The sequence below is a fragment of the Mirounga leonina genome, unplaced genomic scaffold (assembly GCF_011800145.1).
Source record: "Mirounga leonina isolate KUSES-001 unplaced genomic scaffold, KU_Mleo_1.0 Mir_166, whole genome shotgun sequence".
NCBI classification, from domain to species: domain Eukaryota; kingdom Metazoa; phylum Chordata; class Mammalia; order Carnivora; family Phocidae; genus Mirounga; species Mirounga leonina.
Genome location: NW_023270418.1, coordinates 10,560,304 through 10,580,666, shown reverse-complemented (window position 1 = coordinate 10,580,666; position 20,363 = coordinate 10,560,304). Strand labels below are relative to the sequence as shown.

At 38.2% G+C, this 20,363-nt stretch overlaps 1 protein-coding gene across 1 annotated transcript in view; it reads left to right on the top strand.

Annotated features, from left to right (window-relative positions):
• LOC118016255 (doublecortin domain-containing protein 1-like) overlaps nt 1-20,363 on the top strand; it is a 227,197-nt gene that overhangs the window by 13,505 nt on the left and 193,329 nt on the right. Inside the window, exons 6-9 of the mRNA XM_035013706.1 lie at nt 4,257-4,415; nt 5,799-5,999; nt 10,531-10,624; nt 12,859-13,029. Coding sequence (XP_034869597.1) covers nt 4,257-4,415; nt 5,799-5,999; nt 10,531-10,624; nt 12,859-13,029 — 625 coding nt within the window. The remainder of the gene's footprint in view (nt 1-4,256; nt 4,416-5,798; nt 6,000-10,530; nt 10,625-12,858; nt 13,030-20,363) is intronic.

Here is a 20,363-nt window from a genome sequence, read left to right as displayed (position 1 = left end):
ATCTACTTTCAGTAATTTTATTATTATACTACTATTTTTAAAAGACTAGAATTTTGGAATTGCAAATTATTCAAGGAATCCATCCTGTTTCTTTTCCATTGATGTTGACTCCAGGAACAATTAAATTAATATAGGTTCAAGCTGGATGCATATTAACATACAGCCGTCATCCTGGGTCACTGAAGCGGTTTCTGGGTTGGTGTCTCTCTCTCCATCTTCTCCTCCTTCCAATTCACTTCGAAGTTCCTTCTACAGACAATTATCTTTCTAAAACGTAATCCTTTTTTTTTTAATTTTTTATTTATTTATTTGAGAGAGAGAGAGAAACAGCATGAGAGGGGATAGGGTCAGAGGGAGAAGCAGGCTCCCCGCTGAGCCGGGAGCCCGATGCGGGACTCGATCCCAGGACCCTGGGATCATGACCTGAGCCGAAGGCAGTCGCTTAACCAACTGAGCCACCCAGGCGCCCAAACGTAATCCTTTTTATACAGTTCTTCAGTGGCTACCTACCGCAGAGAGAAAAAACATCTAGTCTGTAATCCCAAGCCCTTCTGACCTGAGTCCAGGCCTGTCACTGACCCTCATTTGCACCCCCACGCCCACCTCCACTCCACACTTTTTCTTCCCGACACACGAACTAGGCTCCAGCTCCGCGGCAACACGCTGCGGCTGAATGTGACATACTCCGTCTATGCGCCATCGCAGGCCTCTGAGCCACTTCCGTTTTTCTCTCTGCCTTAAGTGCCTTGACCTGCCTGGTACTCACGTGCGGAATGATTCTTCATCATTGAAATCAGTCATGGTAATGATTGTACGTAGGGCTGTGCTTATCAGTCCTCCCCCTCCCCTCCCCCCACCAGCCTGGGAATTCCTTGAAGGCAAAAATCCTCGTGGTGCATGTTCTGTGAAGACCAGGGTAGCTGAATTTAATCATCCTACACTGAATAAATGAAGGAATGATTGGGTGAGTTTCCAAATTCTAAAACCACATATAGCTAGTCAACTACCCTTGTGATAACAGTAAAAATTAATTTACATGTCATTTGAAACTATTTTACAAACCACTTTAAAAGACTGCTTCTATCCTCTATCAACTCTTATTTTAGGAAACAAAGCCCCTCATTTTGATGAGTGATTCATCTGGTCTCATGTCCTGACACTCACAAAGGCACCAGAAGGCCTTTTTCAGAGAGAAATGATTTGGCCTACATGGTATATTCCTCAATGGCTAGAGAATTTCTGAAGAATGTATCATCTGGCCTCTTGAGTTATTAGACTGAACATGGGAAAAAAGTAAACAGAAAGTGAGAAAAAAGAAAGAACATCTTTGAGAGCGCAAAGATCCACTTTGTTCTAATTTATAGATTTCATCAAGGCCTGGAGTTGTTGAGTTGTTGAGTTGGAGTTGTGAGTCCACTCAAAACAAGGCAGGAATCTCCTGCACATTCCGGGCAGGCTCTTTTGATCCCATCTTTTGTTGAATACTCATAGTAACAGGGAGATTAGTATTTCGCAAGGCAGCCCATTCTAATGTCGAAATTATTTAGAACATTGGTTCTAAACCAATTAGAACATGGTTTCATTTGTTTCTGTTTATATCCATTCCTTTTCTACTTAAAAGTCCTTAAAATATGCAAAGTTCATCATCATCAGGCTACTGGGTTATCTCTTTTCCAGGCTAACTTTCACTAGTTCTCTGAACCACTTCTGATGACTCAATCCTAAATCATCTTATATTAGAGAGTCACTTAAAGATTTCCCCAGAATTTCTCAGATATGTTTGTTTGGAAGTTTTACATATTTGAAAAGAGGGATGATTTAAAGAGGGATATCCACAAAGCAGGAGGGTAAACTTAGATCTAGGAGGAACCCTTTTGATAGTTGGGTTTTGTGCAAAGATTTCTGGTAATAAGAATAAGCAAAATGGAAAAGAAACTCTGGGAGCACTCACCTCAGCTTTGCTGCTTTGTGAAAGAAAAGGCTTTTTTAGCATGGAGCTCAGGGAGAACTTTCCCATTTCCTTACTGAATTACAGGCAGGCCCTGCCCACTTCTTAAGCCTCTTCACGTACTACCATTTTCTTTTCTTTTTTTTTTTTTTTTAAGATTTTTTTAAATTTATTTGACAGAGAGAGACACAGCGAGAGAGAGAACACAAGCAGCAGGAGAGGGAGAGGGAGAAGCAGGCCCCCCACAGAGCAGGGAGCCCGATGCGGGGCTCGATCCCAGGACCCTGGGATCATGACCTGAGCCGAAGGCAGACGCTTAACGACTGAGCCACCCAGGCGCCCCCTCACGTACTACCATTTTCACTCACTGCACACCTGTCACGTCAGTGTCTTTCTGTTCCTCAAATGAACCAAGCATATTCTTGCTTCAGAACCTTTCCATTTATTCTCTTTGCCTAGAATGTTCTCTCTCAAACCTCACATGGCTGGCTCCTTCCCATTTTCCAGGTCTCAACTCAAACATTATCTTTCAGAGGAGTCTTCTCTGACTCCATTGCTTAAGTAGATCCCACCCCACCCTGGCTAGTTTCTATCACAATATCTTGTCTTATTCCACTTATGGCACTTATATTATTATTTATTCATTGACTTGTCTGTTATCTCTCTTCTGCCCACTAGAAAGCTCCATGAACCCTGATAACTTACCTGTTTTGTTCATCACTGTATCCCCAATGCTTAGAACTCTGTGCCGATCATGTAGCAGATATTCAAGAAATATCAGTCAAAGGAATGAGTGACTAACTATGGAATGATTAGTTATATGAGTGAATGGACAAATGAATGATTTAATAAAGCAAGGTATATTTTAAAAGGCTGTTCTAAAGTCTGTACTTCATTTGCCTGGAAGCCAAAGAGAATACAGAAAATTCCAAGTTAGAAAATTAAACATCTGGACTTGGGGGAAGAATCTTGTTTACACCTTGCTGAATATGTTATAACTAAGAAAGACATTCTTGTTTTCTGTTTTCCTCAGAGATAGTTGGTGGGAAAGCTGTGTTTTTTATTTTTAACACTAGATGGCACTGTTGTTTTTTAACTGCTGGGAAGAATTTTGACTTGAGAAGCCGCGTGTGCGCAATTTTGAAAGAGGCAGCGGTTACCCTCCAATTTCATATCCACGTATAATACTTGTGTTACATTTGAAAAGTGTATGGTGTGCTGTGCCAACACAGGAATTGACCCCGAAGATTTTGGTAATTTGATGTTGCTTCCAGTTATATCCAATACCACGAGCACCTTGGCGATCACAGCCTACCTACTCCCCGTCAGCTTAAATAAAGCATATGCACATTTAGAGTTCTGAAATAGGCTCACTGCTTTGCCTGTATATTTATCCTGCCTTGAGCAGAGCAGTCTTCATATTGTGTTGTGATCCCATGGAAGCAAATGTACCCTCAACAGTGCTCCAGAACGTGACATGTCTAGATCTGTATGGTGGCTAGGCTCCTGTTCACATCTTCATCTTAATAAGAAGCCAGAAGGCTGACTGACTCAATTATTCAAGCTATGACTATGTAAGTGTTTTAGTACATTATTCTCTGTCAAAATCTGGCACGTCTGTGCCAATGCTATTTGAGCCTCTCTAGATTTGAGAGGAAAAGTGAAGTTAATTAAGATTTCTTAACATTGTCTAATGAGTAAACTTTATGAAATGCAGTAATCTAGGCTGTCCTGTTCCAGACAGAATTATGACCCACTTACGGAGTAGGCAAAAGGAATCTCATTACACATTCATTATGAATTTCTTAAACTACCGAGTAGTGTTAATCTTGCAGTTTTTTGTTTTTTTTTTAGAGGGGGGTAGGGCAGAGGGAGAGGGAGAGAGAGAATCTTAAGCAGGCTCCATGCCGAGCATGGGCAGAGCACAATGCGGGGCTTGATTTCACAACCCTGAGATCATGACCTGACCTGAAGTCAAAAGTCTGATGCTTAAACGACTGAGCCACCCAGGCACCCCAATCTTGCAGTTTTTGAGATATAATACATGGCCCCATTTTTTCCTGAATAAATATAGTAAAGATGAATGCTGTTTACTATGTAATTGGGGAATTTTATTTGTAGGCTTATATTAAAAGATCTAAATTATGTATTAGTAGGAGGTGGATTGGCGATGTTAAGCACCATCATGGAAATGCGATTTACAGATCCATCAATATCCTTCACGATATGATCAGACTATATCTCAGAGAAAATTCTGTGAATAAAAATCAGAATTCTTACACTTGTGTTTGCTTCTGAACCTTGATAGAGATTCACATGCAAGAGCCCATCTCCGAATGAAAGCTTGTCACACACTTCTCAGGTATGCCTGGCAGGAAACTCCTCATGACTTTGATGAGGATGACAGTCTTCCAAAGAAAATGGAAGAAGAACTCTTTGAAAATGTGGAACCACAGAAGAAATACAGGTAAAAAGTTGCAAGGAATTCTTTTTTTTTTTTTTTTAAGATTTTATTTATTTATTTGACAGAGAGAGAAAGAGAGAGCGAGCACAAGCAGGGGAGTGGCAGGCAGAGGCAGAGGGAGAAGCAGGCTCCCCGCAGAGCAGGGGGAGCCTGATGTGGGACTTGATCCCAGGACTCTGGGATCATGACCTGAGCTAAAGGCAGTCACTTAACCAACTGAGCCATCCAGGCACCCAGTTGCAAGGAATTCTTGTTAGAGATTTCTGCATGGCCTTAGATTTGCTCACTTCAAGGCAAAATGATTCCTGAGGGTTTGCATTACTGTTAGCCGCCATTTACATTAACATACACATTTGTGTCTTTCTTGTGTTTTTGACTAAGTATTTACAAGTATTTGTGGGAAGGCCCTTCTCCCTTTAGCTTATTTTGTGCCATGTAATGTAATTTCTTGTTCACTGGTGTGTCTTTTCTATTAAGCAGTAAGCTCATCCACCTTTGCCTCCTGATAACTTAACGTAAAGCCTATGTATTTGTTGAATGAATGTGTGAATGAATTTAAGAATAAGCATGTAAGATGCCGTGATGTCCTTAAGAAATTAGTAAAATGTAGTTTCTTCCTTTTTAATTTTATTTTTTTCTGGTCAATGTCCAATGAAATAACAGGAATTTATAGTACTTTGTATTATTCCATAACCTTTAGACTTAACTTTATAGCATTTTGCTTAACATTATAGCATTTTGTATAAATCAAACGGCTTTGGCATTTCAACAGTTAACATTGCCCATGCACATACTAGGGGCTTCGTAGATGTTTATAACTTAATTGACAATGCATTGTGATGTTTCATATATTTCATAAGTCTGCTTATTGCCTTAAGCTCCTTAAGCAAGAGATTCCTTTGAATGAACTTATTAGCATAGCATTCTTTTTTATGATATTCTATGAGTTGTTAGGGAGGATTGAGAAATTTGGAGAATGGCATTCTCTTTGCCAGGCAGACTGTAGATAGAGGCTAGAAACAACCATGATTTGAACACCTTTGCTTCTCCCTCTTCCATTTCTACAGGGCCCTCTCCTTCTCCTATTCCTTTTCCTCTTTAACTAAATTATCTCTTCAACTCAATTTCTTTTTGCTATGCTGATGAGTTTCTCATATTCTCTTGGATGGGCATGTATTCCTGTTACAGAATAAACTCAGAATTCTACTCTTCACGTCCGCTTGGCAGGGCAAGGCAAATAGCAGCGGTGCTGTCCCCATGATAACGCCTCCCCATTATCAGTGAATTTGGTTCACAGCAGGTCTCTCGCCAACAGAACTTGCGGTCTCCAGCACATTGAGGGCACAGGATGCTTTTCGGCCTCTAATAGGATTCTCTTTATCTCAGCCATTCTCCAAAGCAGAGTAAATTGCAGAAGCTTTGCCACCAGCAGTTTGAATACAGAGATGGGCAAATTATAAGCTGTGCCACTCCTCAGCTAGTTTTGGGAGTTCGAGGTCCTGATCTGCGCTCAGGCATGGAGGTAGTTTTGGTGGAGAAGAAAGTGGATGGTAGTCATCAACGATGGATGCACAAGGAAGGCAGCAGGTAAACCCATTATACTGGGTGTTAATCTATCAAAATATATCATTGACAGCCTAAGAAATCTGGTATGGTCCCCACAGAGCAGGCAAGGGTATACGTGAGGACTTTGGATTTTCTATTTAAGGTAGCCAATAATTTTTTATCCTACTCAAAGAAGAGAAAGAGAGTGATATCAAATGTAAATGCTCAGTAGTCTATACACAACTTATCCAGTGTCAATTCAGATAGGAAATATGAAATCTGACCTACGGGTTCATAGTTTTAACTGGCTATGGAAGTTAAGAGAAAACTGGGCTGCCATCTAATTCTAATTTTTATGATTTGAAAGGATCAAGAAAGAACTTAAAAAAGTTTGCAGTACTTTTCATTAACTCAATCTCCTGCCCCTCCCCACATTCATGCCTTTCCACCATCCCCTATTTCCATCAAATAACCAACTGATATGGCTCTGCTTACACAGTGAAAATGAATTCTTACCTTAACAAATATATCAATCCAATCCTGGCCCTTGTTTGGATCCAGATTCAAGCCAACTACTGTTTAAGGTTATTTCTAAGACAACTGGAGGAAATTTAAAAGTCTGGGTACCAGATGATGCAAAGGAAGTCTTATTAATTTTGTTGTGTCCTAATAGTTTAATGGCTATATTAAAAAAAAGAAAAGTCCCGATCACTGAGATATATACTGTAGTACATACAGATAAAATTAAGAGGTAGGTCAGATTTGCATTAAAATATTCTAGCAAAAGCAAAAATGTAAAAAGTTGGGGGGGATGAAACAAGAATGGTAGAATGCTGGTAGCTGTTGAGTCGTGGTGGCTTTTTAGACTTCTCTTTCTGTTTTTGTTCATATATGAACATGTCTTTAACGAGAAAGAAAACAACTCCTTGGTTTTTAGATTGGTTTGCTTCAAATTCTACCATTAATCTTGTATGGTGGGGCTCCAGAGGCCTCTTCAATCTCTTGACATCTGTGTGATACATTTTTTTTTTTTTCTGGGAAAGAGCTGTGGTTTTCACTGGAATTTTCAAAAGGTGTGTGTTGTGAAAGGTTTAGGAATTGCTGCTTTGACAGAGACTGAAAATGTGGAACCACAGAAGAAATACTGAGTATTTCTGAGTATCTGGGATCGAGTCCCACATCGGGCTCCCGGCTCAGCGGGGAGCCTGCTTCTCCCTCTCACCCTATCCCCTCTCATGCTGTTTCTCTCTCTCTCTCTCTCAAATAAATAAATAAAATAAAATATTTTTTAAAAATGGGTATTGGATCTCATCAAATACCTTTTTAGCATTTATCAAAACTGGGCACTGCACGAGAGCTGGTATTCTCTTATTATTCACCTGTGTAACCTTGCCATTTGCATAGTTTGGGTCTTGCATTTTTGTTGACACTCAATATTATTCATATGAATGAATGATCGTACTGAGTAAGCTTTAGCGGGCGGCTGCAGTAGCCCAGCATGGGCAGGAAGGAAGCTGGTCGTACTGTTCACTGTCTGAGATGAGCCAAGCGCCAGCAAGGAACACTTACTGGGCTTGTTTTCGAGAAGGCGGAAAAGGCAACCTGTAGATAGACCTGTGAGTGTGTTCCTTTGCCCCATTCATCCTAGCTAAGCTAACTTTATGACAGGGAGCTAAGAAGCAGGTTTTTGTCCCTGTGAATGATTTACTATATGGGACCAGAATTCATTCATTCTGCTGCAAAGGGTAATTAAGGGTGGTGTTTTAGGTGCTGGTGCTTTAGCTGAGAATAAAACAGATGAAAATCCCTGCCCCTGCAGAGCTAATGCTACCCGGCTCTACATTTCTGGAATTCAGCCACACATCTTACTGCTTTAGCTTACTGTATTATGGTGGAGGTCCTCCTCGAACCCAAGTTGGAAATTGCCAGGGATACACTCAACTTGGTTTCCAGCCACACAGAAGAATGGTCCAGGTCAACTTTTGAGATAGCCTGGCATTTCTCCCATTTTCAACTCTGGCAAAATCTGAATTAGTTGTCTGGCTTCTAAAAGGAAATATGAAAACAATGCTTGGGGATGAAAATCCCCTCAATGGGATCCAGAATTATACAGGGGAAAATACAGTGTCATGGTATCTGGAGCTACAAGGGATCTTTAACATTTTCTCATCTTAATCACTTGATTTCAAAGCTAGGTACACTGAGGCACGGGAGATTGACTTGCAAGCACTCATTCCCTGGGTTTGTGGAAGGGGCTGTGGTATCGTGCTGGATATTCCTGGGACACAGATTAAGGTCTCACACTGCCATTTGGCACATAGTGGGTTTTATGTACAGGTCCATAAATTCAAATTTCCTGCAAAATGTAAGCACTCCTGCTAAGGCCAAGTGCCAATTCACTGTACTGTTCAAAAACAAAAAGGAAAACCAACACTGTCATGGCTGAGCAGGGCACTGAAGCATGGGAGAAGTTGCTATGGCTCTTCTAAGCAGCAGAAACAGATAGCTAGGTAACCGATCTTGGCATCTCAATAGGTCATCACAGGAGATGTACGATCATTCATTCATATGAATAATATTGAGTGTCAACAAAAATGCAAGACCCAAACTATGCAAATGGCAAGGTTACACAGGTGAATAATAAGAGAATACCAGCTCTCGTGCAGTGCCCAGTTTTGATAAATGCTAAAAAGGTATTTGATGAGATCCAATACCCATTTTTAAAAAATATTTTATTTATTTATTTGAGAGAGAGAGAAACAGCATGAGAGGGGATAGGGTCAGAGGGAGAAGCAGGCTCCCCACTGAGCCGGGAGCCCGATGTGGGACTCGATCCCAGGACTCCAGGATCATGACCTGACCTGAGTCGCTTAACCAACTGAGCCACCCAGGCGCCCAGATCCAATACCCATTTTTTAATTTAAAATGATACATCATTAGTTAACAATAGAAGGGAGAAATACATTGCAAGATTAATAGTGATTATCTTGTAGTAATACGAGTAATGTCTAAAATTCTGTTATAATTTTTACCCTATTTTCCAGTTCTTTGTAAATTCTTTATAGTGAGGTTATATTGTTTTATATTTATTTATAGCACAGAAGTTTAAATTAGATATCTGGAATTTTTTAAGTCTGGAAAAGAGAAATATATTACTTTTATAACAGACCCTTTCTCACCTTCTCCTCTCCCCTCCACTCCCACATCATTAAATTTTATAGGACGGGTTATATTTTCCACAGCAGGAATGCCACTGCTGATGTGTAATGTAACTATGTTGACAGACATAAAGAATTGGCTTTTTCTATACAGACAAGTTTCTTGAATGTTTGGCTTATTTTGCTTTTAAGTGATGCAAGGAAAAGAATTTGAGGGTTTTAGCTCAATAATTTTCTTTCCTTCTTTCAGTCAAAGAGGCTTTATATGAGTTCCTATATAAGACAACTTAACAATATTCAACATATGTCTTGGACTTTTAGGGAATACCCCTTTAGAAAAAGAGAATTGGAGGAAAAGCTATAAAAAATCACAACCATTAATAATAGTAGCTCATTGTAAGTGACGTGTGCCAAGCAATAATCTATGCATTTTCTGTGCATTAATTCATTTCATTCCCACAAGAGTCCTTTGAAGCATGCACCATTATCCTATTTTACAGATGAGGAAACGGAGGTGTGGGGTTGGTAAGCAAAGCCATATAGCTACTAAGAAGTAGATTCAGGATTCAGACTTGAGCACTGTGGCTCCAGAATCCATGTTCTTAATCATTCTGCCACGGTGCCTCTCATAATAAATAGCGGGAGGTGAGGAGGGTGTATCAGTCTGGGTTCAGTTTGGAGACAGAAACCACACAGTGATTTAAAGGGGATGTGTGACATGAAGAATTATTAAACAATAATAAAAGAGTAACTATCAGATATTTTTTTAAAAAAATCCTCTGTATGGTCTCTGGGGCTGAGGGAATTGAGGACAAATGTGAAATTGGGCCCTTTCCCAAGGCCGGAGTTCAGAACTCATTAGCAAAAGTATGAATACAGCTAATTGGAGGGCAAAAATCTGTTGGTTTGCCTGGCCAGACCTGGTCTGTGGCTGCTATGCAAGCAGGAAGTAGTGCTCTGGGAAATATGTGGGAGTGCGGCTGGTTTGGGGGCACATGGGCATGAAAAGGGAATGGGCGTGCTGGGGAAGCAGAAGGCTTCGAGCATGTGATGTCCATGTCAGGAGGGCCACGAGCAAATGATTACAGGCCAGGACTGTGAAGTTTCCCAGGGACCACACATTCTGGGCACCTGGTTAGGGCAGAGCATCACGGGATATCCTCACTCCCAACTGCTGACCCCAGGCAGCAGCCAAGAAGAGCAAGGGAGCCCCTTCCTCCTGCAGTGTTCCTCCAGGACTCTCTACTGAGAAAGCATAACGTTGTGCTTCTGTGGGGGAGAAATGCTTAAAGGATTCCTATCCATTATCACAGAGCATGCATGGAGCTCAGAGGCAGCACTCTGGTGAGTGGCACAGAGGGAGCTCTGATCTGGTTATGCTACTTGATAACAAGCCTACTCCTGTTTTCCCAAAGGACCTTTCACCTGGTGAGCAACCCAGACCTTGTTTTGGCAGTGTCTATGACCAAAACAAGAAATGAAGCCTGTGGCTATCCAGTTATTGTTCAGGTAAGATATATATATATATATAGGCTAAGTAGTAATCATGGCCCTTTATTTAAAGTTAAGTAAAGCTTTATGCTTCCTCGTTGTGTAGAAAGATAATGGCTGTCATAGAAACCTATTTTGAATGCCATTGTTAAAATATTTACAATAGTCTGCCTAGATTTCAAATTCAACATGTTCATGTAGCTCTTAATTTAGTTTAATCCAACAGATGGTGATTGTGGGCTTGCTGCATGTCAGGACTTATGCTAGTTACTTAAATCAAATCCAAGGGCAAGCATGAGAAATTATCTCAGTAGCATTCATATAGTCTCAGTGGTGGGTACAGTCAAGTGAATAGCTGTTAGAGGCACGTGTTTTAAGCTCAGTGATTGGGACGTATGCAAGTCCCCTCTTACCTGGCAACTGGAGGGAAAGAGCATGATCAGAGAGGTCTTCCTGAAGGATGTGAACTCATCAGTGTTAATTCTACGAAGATACTCATTTGAAATACACTTAGCATACTTTAGCAAATGCTTGTAGCAGCCAAACAGCTTTTGGAGACTCCAGAGAAATCTGGGTTCATTTGAGTTTTGGGTAAAGATTTATGGAGTTCTTTTTTCATGTTTATCTGTCATCCTTACTTGTAACCAAAGGCACCCCTAAATGGCTATGTGTTTTTCCTTGCTAGGAGAAAGAAAGTTTAGGAGCACCGCTGCTCTGAATTTATTTTCTATATCCTCCATAGTATTTACCATCTTTTTGTTGAACAGAATATATTATCTCCAAAGTACATTTGTTTTATTCCATGTTTTTAATAGCAATGAGGCAGCTTGTTTTCCAGGTCCTGAATCCATAATTGGGGTATAGCAATCTGGACAAATATCAAAGCTTAATTAAGTCTTCTATCCTGCTGATAACTATGGACTAAAAATTTATTCTAGGAGACATCGTATATATAACATCACATTCTTTCCTGTCAGGTGCCTCTTTTGCACGGGCCACAGTGAGATTAAAACCTCATGCAGATGCAAATTTTGTACCTTAATCAGTTTCATAAAATTATAGATATTGACATTTTCCCCTAAGGTTCCCATTTTTAAGAAATGAGTTTTATCTCAAGGTAATTGTATTAGCTTTCAAGATTTTTTTCTTTGCTGATGTTTCATTTTTATTTCTTAAAGCAATCAGTTTGTGAGAAAGTATTAAATTTCATGTAAAATAATAAAAATGAGGCATGTTAGGTTAATGTTACTAGACCCCCCACTCTCTGTTCCTTGAAATATAGTCTTTGTTTTCCATGCCTCTGAGGGATGCTCTATTGTCTGACCTATTAAATCAATTCTTAAGACCCATTTATTTTCCTCTTTACTATCAATCTCTCCCTGGTAAAGTAAGTGCTATTCATTATAAAGTTCCTTGAGGTGTCATGATATGTTGAGTTGGAACTAATCTACTGGTTTAAATTCTCTAAAATTGAAACTACTCATTTCTTTACTTATGCTTGAGCCAAGTTTTATAATTAGAATAAATGTGCTGTTTCTGTTACATATAAAACTGCCTGTACTCATTTAAAAAAAAAAAAAAACCTCAATAACCAGGGAAACGTAAATTACAATAGCAACAAGACACTATTTTTCATTTATTAAATTGATATTTGGGCAAGAATGTGAGGAAAACAAGCCATATCATATTCTACTGGTGTAAGTGTAAACTAGAATAACCTTTCTAGAAAGCATTTTGATATGATAAAGCTTAATATGATGTCTCATAATATTTAAAAATGATCATGTTATTTTATCAGCAATTGTACTTGAGGAGTTTGTTCTAAAGAATTTTTCATGGATTTATATGAAAATTTATTTATATGATTATTCATTGCTTTTTTGCTTATAATAAGGAAAATTTGAGAAACAATCTACGTGTTTACATATTGGGAACTGGTAAAATAAAACATCCCTAAGATCAAGATTAAGAATGTTAGGAAAAGGTACATGGAATATTCTTGTTAAAAAAACTAATGCAGTTACCAAATTATATGCATTTTGTGATTTCATTTTTGTAAATCAAAGGATGCATATTTATAAATATAAAAAATGTTGCATATATAATCATCAAATATAAATAAGTTATCACTGCATAGTAGAATTATGAGTAATTATCTATACTTTCTGAATTTATGCAATGAAACTGTGACAGCTATAATCAAATCATAAACTCTCCTGTCTGTTTGACTCCATATTTTATCCTTTTTTCAGAAATACAAACCATATAACAATGGGACGTCCAATCAAAAGTGGAATTATGTGGAAAATACCAAAGCTTTTATGGCCTTTCATAGCACTGCATTGGATAAGGAGATCACAGCAGCAAATTATGCTGGTATTTGTACATCCTCTGTGCTTAAAGAGGAGAACATTGATCAACCAGTAAGTGGTTCTTTTCTAGTAAGGATAAAAGAAAAATAGGGGAAAATGAAGTAATTTAATAAAGCTAGAACTTTTTTTTTCCCTAGAAAACCTTATATTCACACAAATTAAACACTGATTTGTGAATGAAATCACTTAGACTCTGTGATTCTGGTTAGGAAACAATGAAGGAATATTGGTATTGCCCTCTGCTTATATTGTTTCAATGGTTCCCTATCACCAGCACCACCTGTGGTCCATCATCAGTTCACCAGAACACTCATGAGTGAGGATAATCACACATACTACACTCCCACAGGTGTGCCTGCCACACTAGATGTCACTCGACTCCAGAAAACATATTAAGATGCAAATGATTATAAGTGACTTTAACTATATTACATTATACCAAGCATAGGTCTAAATCTGAATCCCTATACTCTGATTTTTAGAGGAAATAATTTTTCAAATGTGGTCCTATAGTTTTTATTAGTAAGGAATTGCTGCATACTTTACAAATACCTGAGGTATTTGTGGGTCTGTATGTCAAACTGCCTTGCTTTTGTTGATTACTAATGGCCTGTAGAAATCTCATAATGTACACTGCAAGATTCTCTATCCTCTTTGCTTCTCAGACATTTCTAAATAGCTGCCTCTTCTCCTTCACCCCAAATTCCCTAGCTCTACTAAATAATTTGTGTTTGTCCAGATTTACCATACCATTTTACATGTCTTTGGTTTTGACTATGCTATCCTCCCCCCAACCCTTTCCGCCTTTGTGAATTCATACCAGTTAGCAAAAATGCTGTCAAAGACTACTAGGGTCATCTTAAAAGGAATCAAGTCAGCTGGAAAAGTCTCCCAGTTCAAAGACAAAACAATTTAAGCATCAATAAGACTACTGAATGTGGTGGATGGACATATGTCAAATATGTTTAAATCCATATGTTCATACTGACATTAAACAAGAACAACAATAATTCATTGATCACAATTAGATGATGCTAAGGAACCAGTTAGTTACTTTGACAACTAGGAAATAAAGAATCAAGCATTTATTTTTTCCTTCTTTTATGACCGGTACCTTAGGATAACAAAATAGTAGATGAGAAGTTTCACTTCATAGGAATATCCCAGCTAATAAGTGAATAAGGTATGAAAAAATTGGAATGCCACTATGTAGTAAACTTTGGTAAATTAATTGATCTAGGCAATGGTTATCAGTGACTGCTAACATTACAAACAGAGACACAACAGATAATATATGCCCCTTGATGGAAGTACATAGTACCGCTTATGAAGTGTACCTCCCTCCACAAATGTAACTGGAATTTAATCAAGTCTTTCATTCTAACTAATAATTTACTGGAAATATAGGAGATAGAGGAACATGGTAAAAGACACAAGACCATGTAGTCATCAAAATCCTGACAATAAATATAGAGCAAATAAATTACAATAAAAGAGAGAAAGAGATATAGGAGGAACATAGAGATTAATAAAATAAATTTAAGAAGTATAGAAACCAATTATAATGTATTGACCTGATTTTGATTCTGTTTCAAACAAATTATAAGGGGAGAGAGATGATTGTAGAAATTTGAATACTGACTAAATATTTTATTATATTAAGGTATTATTATGGTTAATTTTAGGTGTGATATAGTTATGATAAAAGAATTTTTATCTTTTAGAGGTACATACTGATATATTTAAGAATGAAATGATATGATGCATAGGAGATGTTTCAAAGTAATCTAGGGTGGGATTAGAAGTGAGTGGGGATGCAGATGAAACAAGATTGGTAATTGTTGATAATTCTTGAAGCTGGGTGAAGAGTAGAGGGGGGGTTATCATACTTTGGTATATGATCGAAATTTTCTGGTGATTATACAACTCAGGGTTTTTTGTAAGACACAGGAAAGGAGGAACTGTACAGCTGGTGTGAAAGGAAAGAAGGGAGTAATTATAGAGATAGAAGGTAGAATACAGGCTGAGTTTTAGAGGGTGGTGGCATGAAAGGTGTGGGGGATAGCAGAAGAGACGTCTCAGTGGACATTTTGGTGTTCTGCTTAAGTACCAGAATCTTCTACTTAACAATTTTGTTAGAAATATTTTCAAAGCTATTCTGTGTATTTTTTCTTAACCAGAATAGGCAGAGAATCAATATGCTGGTTACAGTGCCACACATCAGATAGTTGGCACATTAGTTTTACTCTGCACCCATCGTTAAATCATACATGCAACTTACTTTCTTCAAAATAATTCCTGAAGGCCATTTGTTGTCTGTCATTTTTTTTACTAATAAGAGAGTGCAACTTAGAAGATACATCAGCATGACTCCAATGCAGTATAAACTGGCTCTTTTTGCAAAGTAAGTTCTTTAATCAGAGACTGAAATGGCCTTCTAAGGTCATTTTTTTTTTAAACTTGAACACAGTTGCCACTTTCGATGGCTTCATCGATAACTTCTCGTCTTTAGCACCAATCACAGCACTTATTTCATCACCAGTAAACCACTCAATTAAGAACTCAGGAAACAACATGTGTTGGTGAGAATGTTGAGAAAAGGGAACCCTCTTACACTGTTGGTGGGAATGCAAACTGGTGCAGCCACTCTGGAAAATAGTATAGAGATTCCTCAAAAAAGTTAAAAATAGAACTACCCTATGATCCAGCAATTGCACTAGTAGGTATTTATCCAAAGGATACAAACATAGTGATTTAAAGGGGCACATGCACCCCAGTGTTTATAACAGCAGTGTTCACAGTAGCCAAAATATGGAAAGAGCCCAGATGTCCATTGACAGATGAATGGATAACAAAGATGTGTGTATATATATATATATATATATATATATATATACACACACACACACACACAAACATACACACACAATGGAATATTACTCAGCCATCAAAAAGAATGAAATCTTGCCATTTGCAATGACATGGCTGGAAATAGAGGGTGTTATGCTAAGTGAAAGAAGTCAGTCAGAGAAAGACAAATACCATATGATTTCACTCATATGTGGAATTTAAAAAACAAAACAGATGAACATAGGGGAAGGGAAGGGAAAAAATGAGATGAAAATAGAGAGGGAGGCAAACCATAAGAGATGCTGAACTCAAGGAAACAAACTGAGGGTTGCTGGAGGGGAGGTGGGTGAGGTGAAAGGGTGATTGGGTGTTGGGTATTAAGTGGGGCAGTTTATGTAATGAGCACAGGGTGTGATATGCAACTGATGAATCACTAAATTCTACCCCTGAAATGAATAATACAGTATATGTTAAGTAAATTGAATTGAAATAAAGAATTAAAAAAAAATTTTTTTTAATTAAAACAAAACAAAACAAAAAAACCCTCCTCCATTTCCTCCTGGTCCACACCAATCCAATTATTAGTTAATTTTATTTAGTAGCAAAAAAAAAAAAAAAAAATTTATTTAGTAGCCATCTTGTGACTTTTTGGGTATTTTCCCTACAGGGCTTTAAAACTTGGTTGCATTTTAGTAAATCTAGACAAAATTTAGGTAATTTTTGCTAACTTTTATTAACTTCTGGATAGTAATTGTAGAAGCTGAGTATGGGTTCATGGGGGATCAGTATATTGTACTATTTTTGTATGATTGAAATATTTTATGATAAAAAAGGAAAGAAGGGAGACCTAAAGTTTAGGCCTCAATGATTTTAAAACTAGTGCCTTTCTTTAACCATATAATCAAGATGTTCTTTTTAAAACAAGACCCATCGATATGCTATCTGCAAGAGACTCATTTTAGACCCAAAGACACCCCCAGATTGAAAGTGAGGGGGTGGAAAACCATTTACCATGCTAATGACACCAAAAGAAAGCTGGGGTGGCAATATTTATATCAGACAAATTAGATTTTAAACCAAAGACTGTAATAAGAGTTGAGGAAGGACACTATATCCTACTTAAAGGGTCTATCCAACAAGAAGATCTAACAATTGTAAATATCTATGCCCCTAACATGGGAGCAGCCAATTATATAAGGCAATTAATAACAAAAGCAAAGAAACACATTGACAATAATACAATAATAGTGGGGGACTTTAACACCCCCCTCACTGAAATGGACAGATCATCTAAGCAAAAGATCAACAAGGAAATAAAGACTTTAAATGACACACTGGACCAAATGGACTTCACAGATATATTCAGAACATTCCATCCCAAAGCAACAGAATACACATTCTTCTCTAGTGCCCGTGGAACATTCTCCAGAATAGATCACATCCTAGGCCACAAATCAATCTCAACCAGTACCAAAAGATTGGGATCATTCCCTGCATATTTTCAGACCACAATGCTTTGAAACTAGAACTCAATCACAAGAGGAAAGTCAGAAAGAACTCAAATACATGGAGGCTAAAGAGCATCCTACTAAAGAATGAATGGGTCAACCAGGAAATTAAAGACGAATTTAAAAAATTCATGAAAATGAAAACACAACTGTTCAAAATCTTTGGGATGCAGCAAAGGCAGTCCTAAGAGGAAAGTATATAGCAATACAAGCCTTCCTCAAGAAACAAGAAAGGTCTCAAATACACAACCTAACCCTACACCTAAAGGAGCTGGAGAAAGAACAGCAAATAAAGCCTAAACCCAGCAGGAGAAGAGAAATCATAAAGATCAGAGCAGAAATCAATGAAATAGACACCAAAAGATCAGTAGAACAGATCAACGAAACTAGGAGCTGGTTCTTTGAAAGAATTAAGAAGATTGATAAACCCCTGGCCAGACTTATCAAAAAGAAAAGAAAAATGACCCAAAAAAATAAATTCATGAATAAAGGAGGAGAGATCACAACCAACACCAAAGAAATACAAACAATTATAAGAACATATTATGAGCAACTATATGCCAGGAAATTAGATAATCTGGAAGAAATGGATGCATTCCTAGAAATGTATCAACTACCAAAACTGAACCAGGAAGAAGTAGAAAACCTGAACAGACCTATAACCACTAAGGAAATTGAAGCAGTCATCAAAAATCTCCCAACAAACAAAAGCCCAGGGCCAGATGGCTTCCCAGGGGAATTCTACCAAACATTTAAAGAAGAATTAATACCTATTCTTCTGAAACTGTTCCAAAAAATAGAAATGGAAGGAAAACTTCCAAACTTGTTTTATGAGGCCAGCATTACCTTGATCCCCAAACCAAACAAAGACCCCATCAAAAAGGAGAATTACAGACCAATATCCTTGATGAACATGGATGCAAAAATTCTCACCAAAACTAGCCAGTAGGATCCAACGTACATTAAAAGGATTATTCACCACAACCAAGTGGGATTTATCCCTGGGCTGCAAGGTTGGTTCAACATCTGCAAATCAATCAATGTGATACAATACATTAATAAAAGAAAGAACAAGAACCATATGATCCTCTCAATAGATGCAGAAAAAGCATTTGACATAGTACAGCATCCTTTCTTGATCAAAACTCTTCAGAGTATAGGGATAGAGGGTACATACCTCAATATTATAAAAGCCATCTATGAAAAACCCACAGCAAATATCATTCTCAATGGGGAAAACCTGAGAGCTTTCCCCCTAAGGTCAGGAATGCAGCAGGGATGTCCACTATCACTGCTGCTATTCAACATAGTATTAGAAGTCCTAGCCACAGCAATCAGACAACAAAAAGAAATAAAAAGCATCCGAATCAGCAAAGAAGAAGTCAAACTCTCACTCTTTGCAGATGATATGATACTTTATGTGGAAAACCCAAAAGACTTCACCCCAAAACTGCTAGAACTCATACAGGAATTCAGTAAAGTGGCAGGATATAAAATCAATGCACAGATATCAGTGGCATTCCTATACACCAACAGAAGACAGAAGAAAGAGAAATTAAGGAGTCGATCCCATTTACAACTGCACCCAAAACCGTAAGATACCTAGGAATAAATCTAACCAAAGAGGCAAAGGATCTGTACTCAGAAAACTGTAAAATACTCATGAAAGAAATTGAGGAAGACAGTAAGAAATGGAAAAATATTCCATGCTCATGGAATGGAAGAAGAAATATTGTGAAGATGTCCATGCTACCTAGAGCAATCTACACATTTAATGCAATCCCTATCAAAATACCATCTACTCTTTTCAAAGAAATAGAACAAATAATCCAAAATTTGTATGGAACCGGGAAAGACCCCAAATAGCCAGAGGAATGTTGAAAAAGAAAAGCAATGCTGGTGGCATCACAATTCCAGACTTCAAGCTCTGTTACAAAGCTGTAATCATCAAGACAGTATGGTACCAGCACAAAAACAGACACATAGATCAATGGAACAGAATAGAGAGCCCAGAAATGGACCCTCAACTCTATGATCAACTAATCTTCGACAAAGCAGGAAAGAATCTCCAATGAAAAAAAGACAGTCTCTTCAACAAATGGTGTTGGGAATATTGGACAGCCACATGCAGAAGAATGAAACTGGACCATTTCCTTACACCACACACAAAAATAGATTCAAAATGGTCGAAAGATCTAAATGTGAGACAGGAGTCCATCAAAATCCTCGAGGAGAACACAGGCAGCAACCTCTTCGACCTCAGCTGCAGCAACTTCTTCCTAGAAACATTGCCAAAGGCAAGGGAAGCAAGGGCAGAAATGAACTATTGGGACTGCATCAAGATAAAAAGCTTTTGCAAAGCAAAGGAAACAGTCAACAAAACCAAAAGACAACCAACAGAATGGGAGAAGATATTTGCAAATGACATATCAGATAAAGGGCTAGTATCTAAAATCTATAAAGAACTTATCAAACTCAACACCCAAAGAACAAATGATCCAATCAAGAAGTGGGCAGAAGACATGAACAGACATTTTTCCAAAGAAGACATCCAAATGGCCAACAGACACATGAAAAAGTGCTCAACATCACTTGGCATCAGGGAAATCCAAATCAAAACCTCAATGAGATACCACCTCACACCAGTCAGAATGGCTAATATTAACAAGTCAGGAAACGACAGATGTTGGCAGGGATGTGGAGAAAGGGGAACCCTCCTACACTGTTGGTGGGAATGCAAGCTGGTGCAGCCACTCTGGAAAACAGTACGGAGGTTCCTCAGAAAGTTGAAAATAGAGCTGCCCTACGTCCCAGCAATTGCACTACTGGGTATTTACCCCAAAGGTACAAATATAGGGATCCGAAGGGCTATGTGCACCCCAATGTTTATAGCAGCAATGTCCACAATAGCCAAACTATGGAAAGAGCCAAGATGTCCATCAACAGATGAATGGATAAAGAAGATGTGGTATATATGTGGTATATCTATATCTATATCTATATCTATATCTATATCTATATCTATAT